The 10318-nt window shown below is 55.1% G+C and overlaps 1 protein-coding gene across 1 annotated transcript; it reads right to left on the reverse strand.

The window, feature by feature from the left end:
- Positions 1-2860: 2860 nt before the first annotated feature.
- On the reverse strand, positions 2861-5539 carry LOC119459346 (uncharacterized). Its single transcript, XM_037721152.2, has 4 exons — positions 5311-5539; positions 4000-4219; positions 3227-3468; positions 2861-3013 (listed from the first exon to the last, which is right to left on the reverse strand). The coding sequence occupies exons 1-4, from the start codon at positions 5449-5451 to the stop codon at positions 2861-2863; spliced, it is 756 nt and encodes a 251-aa protein (XP_037577080.2). The 5' UTR covers positions 5452-5539.
- Between the last annotated feature and the right edge of the window lie 4779 nt (positions 5540-10318).

Raw genomic sequence — 10318 nt, forward strand, 5'->3', positions numbered from 1 at the left:
GCAGAGCGAGATATCTGCCCCAGCCGCGCTTGTACCGTCACCCAAGCTACCCTGCTTCAATCCCAAGTAGTTACTGCCTCTGTTCGATGAACGACGCGACGACCTCCACGCGTATCTGCAGAGGTTTGAGCGCGTAGCCACTGGACAGGACGAGGCAGGTTGTAAACTTGCAGCCAAGGACAGAAACTCAATGTGTCTAAAAGAATTAATCGAGCTAGGCCAGAGCATGGGACTAGGGAAAGTACACTTGAGAGACTGCGTGGAACAACAGCAGTCATTGGAGTGTGAGAGGCGTGCTGCTGAAAGAGAAATGGAAAAAGCTCGCCATGCAGTGCAGCTTCAAGCTGAGTGAGTGCGTCATGAAGAAGAGCTATGCGTAGTCAAATTGCAGATCGCAGCTCGTGAAGCGCACACTAGCGCTATGACTTTCGGCAGCATGACTCCATCCGATGGTGAAGCTGTAAATGTGGTTATTCCCTTGTCTTCCCCGTCTCCCGCAACCAAGTCTTTAGGTTTGGAAACGGGCGATGAGGCGGCTGAAGATTGCTTGTCGCGTGAGCAAACGTATGTTTTGCATGGTCACGAAACTCGCAACGTCGAAAAAGCTAATGCAAAAACTACCCACAAAGATAAGTCACAAGAGTGGAATTGTGACTCCGCACCAAAGCAGTCTTCTGATTTTGGTTGTTTGTTGGATTCATGCACTTCAATCGAGGAGGCTGCTCCGCAAACGAAAGTTCATGTGAGCCCCGTCCTCCATGATACTAAACAAGACGCAGATTTGCACTCATTTATAACCAGTAATAGAGATTGCCAGCAAAGTCACGCAGACAATCTCTCTCAATCGAGGAGATTGGACTCATACATGAGTTATAAGGAAATGCCTACTATCCACTCAATGACCCCAGTGGTACATGATGTAAGCGTGAGCAGCCTATCTCAACAGCTTATGATAAATTCAACATGTGAGGTGAACCGAAGGTCTATCAATGAATCGCCTGTAAGTAACTATCAAGCGCGTAGTCACTCACCTTCAAGTGTGAACGGAGACGAGCAGACAGATGTCCCAAAGCTTCCACTGAATTATCAAAACGTTAATTCAGGCAATTCGACAGCTCGTTTCCATTCTAAGATCCCACAAAGATCTGCGATACCTTTTAATCGTCTTGTGCAAAGTTATACCACGCACATAGGAGCGGCTGACCTCACACGACACAGCACATCTGGCGTTGCTTGGCGTGCTTGGTTAACACATGAAAGACCGATAAGCAGGATTGAGACATCCGCGGTTCGGTTGATCTGGGAGCGGGTAACATAGCTGGGTCTACCTGTGACGGCATGCTCTACTCCGGACTCTGACAAAGATGTGAATGGTTTTTCGTGTTTCTTGGACACTGTTATTTTGTGCCATGGTGATCGCCACGCACAGTGCTGCAGTTTTTTTATTAGAACATTGGATTGTGTTGGAACTTTCCATTTCTTTCGTGAGAACTTTGGCTTGTGTTCCGAAGTCTCAACGTGTTTTGTTCAGTGTGTGCTCGAATATTGTCCGTGGGCCGCGAACTTTTCTTGGACTATCTGAACGTGCCTGCACTCATGCACACGCTCCTCATATGTTGTTTAGAATAGCTGCGAGCAACTATCTTAAGTGTGTGTGTGTGTGGGGGGGGGGGGGGGGTACATGTGATGATGTGGATAGTGGCGTGCGGTGGTGAGAAGACCAGCTGGGAATGATGATTGTGTTGTGGCTACAAAAAGAGAATTGGTGATGGTGACAACGAAGAAGACGACCACGTGCCACGGACAAGAAAGCAGCGTGAGAGCACGAGAGCACGCAGAGCGTGAGAGCGAGCGGCAGCCTCGAACGTCAGCTCACAGAGCGGCGGTTCAAGGCTCGGGTACCGGCGACCGGGTGTCCTGCTACCGTGCGGACCTGGTCGGAGATCCAGCTCGTGGCTGGGCTTTCCTGCGCACCAGCGGCCTGCTGTTCTAGCGGCCTGGTGCAGTGCTTCATGCTGGGGACCGGGACGCCTGAGCTACCTGGCTGCTGACCGAGCTTGATGACGGGCGATCGGGTGTTCTGCTACCGTGCGGACCTGGTCGTAGATCCAGCTCGTGGCTCTGCTCTCCTGTGCACCAGCGGCCTGCTGTCATAGCGGCCTGGTGCAGGGCTTCCTGTTGGCCAACGGGGCGCCTGAGCTACCTGTGCGCCGACCGAGCCCGACATTCTAGCGGCCGAGGCGTTACAGGCCAGGCGTTACGGACCAGTTACAGCAGTGGCCTGGTGCTCTACCGGCCTGCTGTTTCCCTGCTTCCACGTCGCGACAAGGAGCGGCGTGGTGGTGACGGCGTAGGACGTGGCCGTCGCAACATCGCACCAGCTGAGCTGGTGCCCGACAGCAGCTACGCAGCCACAACGACCACCGTCACGGGCACCGCAGCGACGATGCACACGGGCGAGTGGTGATACATGAGTGCTAGGCATATCTTCATATAGAAGGACAAATGACTTACGAACTCTAGTCTAGTCCGTGTGTATGTAAAGCGTCTGTATCGTATTAGCGTGTTTGTATAAAGTCTGTTTCGTTTATGTATCGAGCGTAATGCACACAGTAGTCACCACAAGAAGAAGCGTTTATTGATGACACGGGAACGCATTTATAGCCGCGCTTGCGCACAGCGTTGCTCTCCTTGTTCGCACAGTGTTGCTGCCTTGGCTGGCTGTTGCATCCTCCTTTCTTTGAAGAATGAAAACCCTGAAAGCACTGAAAGCACTCAACATCGATGCGTAGCAGTCGACACTCCTAGGCTGTTCAGTCTGCTGGAACCCGTGCGTGTAGGCCAGGCGGTCTGGGGGTCTTCACGGTCTGGTAGATAGTCGCAGTGAATCTGCAATGTTGGGCACGCATGGTGTGCCTGCTGGTGGTCGGTCCTGTGTGGCCTGCGGAGGTTCTTGCCTCTGCTGTGTGACAGCGCTCGGAGATGAATCAGGGGCGTCGTCGCAGTCGTCCACCTGGTAATGGATGGTTCGATAGAACGCTTCTGGTGTTTTGCGAAGATGCTGTCTATTTCGACGGAAAATCCGGCCATCCTCAGTCAGAACGGTGTACGATCTCGGGGCCACGAGATCTTCGACTTGCGCTTTGATATCCCATCTACCATTTGGGAGGATTCGGACGACGTCTCCCTTCTGTAGCGGAGCTAGTGGTCTTCCTGCTGTCCTTGCCTGAACATGTTTTTGAACGTGACCTGAGGATGACGCTGAAAAATTTGGAAGTAGCGTTCTTAGACTTCGTCCCATTAGCAGTTCCGATGGTGAACGGCCATCTTCGAGAGGACACACCCTGTAGTTGAGAAGGCCCAAATAGAAGTCCTCTTTTTTGGTCTCAGTCTTGCCCAGAAGCCGCTTGACGCCCTGTACGCCGTTCTCGGCGAGCCCATTGGACCTGGCAAAACGTGGACTTGAAATCGTATGCACAAAGTCATAACGAGCCGCAAAATCTTTAAACTCTTTTGACGCAAACTGCGGGCCGCCATCACTGCAAACTTCTGGTGGTATTCCATGCCTTGCAAAGATCTGACGTAGTTTATGAATGACAGTTGTTGCAGAGGTCTCCTTCAGGTGCTCGACTTCTGGAAAATTAGAGTAGGCGTCATAGACAACCGAAAAATGCTTTCCGGCGTGTTGAAAAAGATCTGTACCAACTCTGGCCCATGGCATGTCTGGAACGGTGCGCTGGCACAGGTGCTCGTCAGGCTGTCGATAAGCAAACTTCTTGCAAACGTCACACCTGTCAATGAACTGGGCAATATCTGTTGACATTCCTGGCCAATACATCAACTTGCGAGCCCTCGATTTGCATTTTCCTAAGCCGAGATGCCCTTGGTGCACTCGTCGCAGCATCTCTGTTCGCATGCTTGCCGGCACGACTACTTTGGTTCTCTTGAAGAGTACTCCGTTGACTACAGAAAGTTCTTGTGTGAAGGACTTTAGCTCACCTTCTATAGGCATTGATGACTGCAGCCTGGAGATGACGTCTTGCGCCGTTGCCTCACTGGCAGTTGCTGCCTGCAGACGGGATAGGGTGGCTGGTCCGACAACGGCAGTCAGGGCGCCCACGGCATGAACTTCAACGTCCGTTGTGCCTTTTTCTGGTTGTTCCCGTGATGGGATTCGTGACAAGGTGTGAGCAACAACCAATTTGCTGCCTGGAACATACTGCAACTCAAACTTGTACTTCAGCAGTCGAAGAAATAGTCGTTGCAGACGCGGTGGCATGTCGCCTATTTCCTTCTTTGAAATTGCCAATAATGGGTTGTGGTCGGTTTCGATAACGATATGTCTTCCTATGAAATAATCATTGAACTTTTCACAGCCGAATGTTATGCCCAGGGCCTCTTTTTCTATTTGGGCGTACCTTCGCTCGGTTTCTGTGAGTGCCCGCGACGCGTAGCCTACCGGGCGCCAGTCTCCTCCATGTTGTTGGAAAAGCACTGCTCCGAGTGCAAATGCTGACGCATCCGTCGACAGTTTTGTGGGAAGCTCGGGATTAAAGATAGCCAGGACGGGTGCTTCCGTCAGCGTCATTTTGAGCTGCGCCCACTCACGCTCGTGAACATGCGCGCATTCGAAAACTGTGTCCTTTCTAATCAGGCTGCGCAAGGCCTCAGTATGGGCTGACAACAGTGGCAAGTACTTCCCGAAATAGTTCACGGTACCAAGCAAGCGTTGAACGTCTTTCTTGGTAGTTGGCGGAGGATGGTTTAAAACGCACTTTATCAGGTCGGGATCGGGCTCAATACCTTTGGTACTAATCTTATCACCCAAGAAGCTGATTTCAGTGCGTCCAAAAATGCACTTTTCTGCATTCAAAGTTAGGCCCTCTGCCTGTGCCCTTTCCGGCGCTTTGTACAGGCGTTCATCATGTTCCTTTTGCGTAGAACCCCACACTAGCACATCGTCAATGTACGCACGTGCTCCCGGGAGGTCGTCAAATATCTGGCTCATTGTACGCTGGAAAACTTCGGGTGCAGATGTAATACCGAACGGCAGTCTGAGATACCGATACCGGCCAAACGGCGAACTGAATGTGCAGATTTCTGATGTCTTTTTGTCGAGAGGGATTTCATGAAAACTACTGTTGGCATCGAGTCTGCTGAAATACTTTGCATGCGCTAGATCCCCTTCGATTTCTTCCCGGCATGGCAACTGAAAGTGCTCTCTCTTCACCGCCCTATTAATTGCCCGTGGGTCCATGCATACTCTTAAGTCTCCATTTTTCTTCCTCACGATAACCAGGGGACTTTTACCCAGTCTGATGGTTCTTCCACCTTCTCGATGATGTTCGCAGCATTCATCCGGTCGAGTTCTTTCTTAAGTGGCTTCTTGAGGGCGTAAGGTACACGCCGGGTTCGCTGTACCACAGGGACAGCGTCCTCTCGAAGCACCATTTTGTACTCGCGCCGCGTCCTGCCAATGCCAGTGAATAACCTCGGGAATGCCTGCTTTAGGCTTCCATATGCCTCGCTGCTGTCCACCGCGTTCACTCTGTTGACCAGATCAAGTTGCTCACTTGCCCCGAGGCCCAGAATGGCTTGCTTCTTCTTTACTATGAAGAACTCAAGTAGCACACGCCGTTTGTCTAAATGCACGGCGAGGCGAACCTTTCCACTGTGTGGTATTTCGCCACCCCATAATGGCGCAGGATGCTCCTCGTGGGGTACGGCTGCTGCTTAGTTCCGAGCCTTTTGAACAGCGAACGCGGCAACAAGTTAGCCTGCGCTCCCGTATCGACCTTCAGCTGCACATCAGTTCCTTCAATGCTCGTTGTTACAATCCAGTCGCGACTTTCGGAGCCACGCTTACTTTCCGTCGTGCTGATCTCCAGAACGTCGAAGTCACTGTCACTCTCCGCTCCTTCGACCACGTCATCAACGGCTGCTCGCTTGCTTGTACAGCAGGCGGCGAAGTGATTAGGCTTCGTGCACTTGTTGCATGTTTTGCCGAACGCCGGACACTTCCTTGGCGCGTGCGAGAAGTTGCAGTACCGGCATTTTTGGCGTCCGCGTTTAGCTTGCGTTCGTGAAACAGGTTCAATCTTGTTTTCCTCCATCCACGCCCTATTTTGCAATTCGGCAAGTTCCTCAGCTTTGCTGCATTCTACTGCTGTGACCAGCGTCAGGTCTTTCCTTCGAAGAAGTTTTTTCTCGCAGGGAAGTGCTGCAAATGCCATACACGATTCGGTCCCGCAGCATGGAATCTCGCAAATCCCCAAAGTTGCACGTTCTTGCTTTTAATTGCAGATCCCGAAAGAACTGTTCAAATGGCTGGCTCTCCGTGTGCCTGACGACGCGAGCGGAACAAATAGCGTTCTTAAGTCTCATTACACTTAGGCAAGCAGTAGTTTTCAAACGCTTTAACCAACGCGTCGTAGTCATTAGCTTCCTCCGGTGATAGGTTCAGGGTATTAAACACGTCAATAGCTTCTTGATCCGCAACATGCAAAATAATTGCCCCCACCTCCCGAATGGAATCGTGAGGAAATGCAAATGCATTTCTTGCGCCGAGAGTACACGGCGTAGTAAATTTAATGGCGTAAATTAATGACGAGACGAGGATTTGTACCGTAACCATTTATTTACACATTCATCAGCACCTGTTTGTGCTTGTTTGTCAGGAACGCGTGCGCGTTCAAACGACTCGAGTCCTTCTTGATGTTCCCTATCACGCTCAGATTGTTGTCGAACCACAACCGATCGCAAAGCTTGGAGCTGCGACCATAGCTGTGGTCCTCGAAGTCGCGCTTGAAACAGGCGTCCGGCTGCGTAAACGGCCGAGCGCGCGCCGCCGCTTGCGTGGCGCGATCGAGAGCGCGGGCGGCAGCGGGATCAGCCTGTCGTCGTTGCCGCTTGGACTCGGCCTCTCGCCGCTTCACCCGAGGATCGGCGGCTCGCCGTTGACGTTTCTCCGCCGCGTCTCGAACACGAACTTCAGCGTTCTCGGCTCGCCGTTGACGTCTCACAGTGGCGTATCGAGCACACATTTCCGGATCTTCGGCTCGGCGTTGGCGTTTCGCAGCGGCTTCCCGAGCACGGAGTTCGGTATCGGCAGCTCGCTTCGCTCGCTTGCGTTCGGCATCACACGCTCTTCGCAGCCTTGTCTTCCGCTTCTTCTCCTCCGGTTGATGATGACGTTGAAGCTACTGCAGTGACGTCACCTCCAGCGAGAGGTGTAATGCTCGCGTTGGATTGTATTACACTTCTTGCTAGGGGTACCGTTGCCGTCAGACATTCGCCTTCACCGACTTCTGCCATCGCCTTGAGAGGCGCCCGCTCAGCCAGCGAACGGTCGAGAGTGAGGCGTGCGCTTCACTCCATTTATATATACGTGCGAGCGAGCGAACGGGAGAGTGGTGCGCAGGGAAGAGAGAGAGCGAACGGTGAGAGAAGGAGCGGCGAAGCACTGCACCTACCCTCTCCTACACTCTCTCCACACACGCGGGAGCTCCGCCGAGTTCCCGCGATGCGAGAGGATCCTCCAGGAGACGTAACCGGAGCAAGACGTGTAGACTTTTCCTCGCCCGTCTCGTTGCTCCCCGCTCCTGCTCTTTGTTCGGTGACTCAATCCCACGACCGCGCCGTGTACGACAACGTGCGTGGAGGGACCCTTGGCGTCATCATCGCCACCGGCTCCCGTCCTGACAATGGGAACCTATTTTGTTGCCGGAACGGGGTCGCCACTTGCTCGATCTTGCCCTCGTCTCCGACGCTTCTTACGCCTGGCACTGAGCCGGATCAGACCACTATTTCCCTATTCCCACCAAGCCTAGCCGCGGTGCCACGCGCATTTACGCCGTTGTCCGGTGGCCCCTCTTCCGTGACTTTTGTGCCACCCATCCCCGCACTACCGACTATTTCGCACACATCGCCGACTGCGCGAGACGTGCTACCACGCGCGTCATCGTCCCCGCTGGCACGCCCTGCCCTGACATTAAGCTGCTCAACGTCCGCGCAGCTCGCCGCCGTGCTCAGCGAAGTGCCATCCGCTCCGGTGCCTCTGCGGACTGGACCATCTACAACAGGATCGATGCTGTCTGCAGGCGGCACGCCAGGCAGCTCCGACGACGCAGCTGGGCGGGCCTGTGCTCTTCCCTCGCTGACCCACGCAACCAACACCGTGGCTGGCGCATCCTCACTGCGCTCCTCAATCCCAAGAAGCCTCGTTTCCCTGTCCTAGCCATCGCAGTGGCGCACGGCATCACCGAGCTTGCCCTCGCCGAACAGCTGGCCGACGCCTTTGCCGCCCCAGCTGCCAATCCCACACTCGGCGCCCCCGCTGTCGCGCTCCACGCTCTCTACGTGGCTGTCTTCGTACGAGGAGGGGAGCAATTGTCCCACGCGCAGGCAATTGCAAGTCTGTGCAACGACGAGTTCACTTTCCAAGAACTTCAGCGCGTCCTCTGCCGTGTCCGCCGCCGCAGTGCTCCTGGGCAGGATGGGATTACGCATCAAATGCTGCGCAACTTGGACGATGACCAGCGCCGCCTCCTTCTCAATGCGTACAACGACGCCCTCCCTGAGTCCTGGCGATGTGCTATCGTCGTACCTGCACTGAAACGTGGCAAGCCCCCCCGCAGCCTCACTTCTTACAGACCCATCTCCCTCACATCTGTCCCTGGCAAGACGATGGAGGCAATGGCTCTATCCAGGCTGCAGTGGATTGCTGACATTCGTGGTGCACTTCCGCCCGAACAGTGTGGTTTCCGTGCCCATCGCTTCACTGCTGACTGCCTTGCCGCCGTCGTGGGCACCTTGGAACAGGCGAGACGCGACGGACACGCTGCCTACCTGCTGCTGCTGGACGTCAAGAGCGCCTTTGACTCCCTGCCTCACACAACTATCATCTCGGCTGTACGCGCCCTTGGTGTGGAGGGCAAACTCCTTGCATACATCCAAGCTTTCCTCAGCGACAGGACATCGGCTGTCCGCGTTGGCCAGGCCATCAGCTCCCCCCGTCCTGTGACTTGCGGCGTGCCACAAGGGAGTGTGCTCAGCCCATTTCTCTTTAACCTCGCACTTGCGCCCATCAGCGAGTGCGTTCGCAACAGTGGGCACCTTCCTGTGCGCGTCGTAGTCTACGCCGACGACGTGGCTCTCTTCGTCCGTGGCCCTCGTTCGGCCATGGCGGAGATGCGTCGGCACCTCCAGACGGCTGTTGATGCGGTCGGCCATTTCCTTCGTGCCATTGGCCTCCGCCTGTCGGCGACCAAATCGGAGGCTCTTATGGTCCAGCCCCGTGCCACCACCCGCCTCCACACTGGCCGCATCATCATCGATGGTGTCTCCCTTCCTTGGCGACCCATCGTCCGGTACCTGGGTCTCACCATCGACCACCGCCTCACGTGGTCCCCGGCGGTGAAACAACTGCGTGCAACCATGCGCCGTGTCGAGGCCGCAGTGCGTGCACTCCTCGCCCGAGGCGATGGCTGCTCCCCCTCCTTCGCAGCGGGTAAGTACAATGCCGTCGCCCTCTCCTGTGTGTTGTACGCGCTGCCGCTCTGTGACCTGCGACCATCTCAGTGGCGACACATCGATGTCGACCATCGACGTGTCCTCCGAATGTGTCACGGCCTCCCCCGAACGTCTCGTGTTGCTGAGACCCTCGCAGAGACCGGCGCCTGGCCCGTCTCCCTTACAGCCGATCTCCGTGCCCTCGGCCACATCGAGCGCCTCTCTCGTGCCCCGGGAGCCGGCCCCATCCTGTCTTGCCTGCGCGAACTTCATAAGTCTCGAGTGGGGAAACTCCTTGAGCAATATGACAGCATCGTTGTCGACGACCCTGCCACCCCTCCGGACTGGCCACCACCAAACAAGCGTGTGCCTTTGCGAGTGTGCCTCGACCTCCCAGGCGTCCGCTCCAAGCACCGCACGCCTCACTGCGCCATCGTGCAGGAGGCTGCTGCACGCATTCAGGACGACCTGGTTGGGAGAGCACACCTTTACACAGACGGCTCTGTGCGTCAGGACGGTTCTGCCGCCGCCGCCTGTGTAGTGCCGCACCTTGACATCGCCAGACAGTGCCGCCTCTCATATCGCGCCTCCTCCACTACGGCTGAGCTTGTCGAGCTCCACCTGGCAGTAGACATCATTGAAGAGATGCCATTTCTCAACAGAGTGGCAATTTTTTGCGACTCTAGGGCCGCTCTTCACCAGCTCCTCCTTGACGAACGCGCGCCACTCCTGGCTCAACGAGTAGCCTGCAGACTCCATACAGTGCAACAACAGGGGTGCGACCTCCGCCTCCAGTGGATACCATCCC

This window comes from Dermacentor silvarum, chromosome 7 (assembly GCF_013339745.2).
Source record: "Dermacentor silvarum isolate Dsil-2018 chromosome 7, BIME_Dsil_1.4, whole genome shotgun sequence".
Classification (NCBI taxonomy): Eukaryota; Metazoa; Arthropoda; class Arachnida; order Ixodida; family Ixodidae; genus Dermacentor; species Dermacentor silvarum.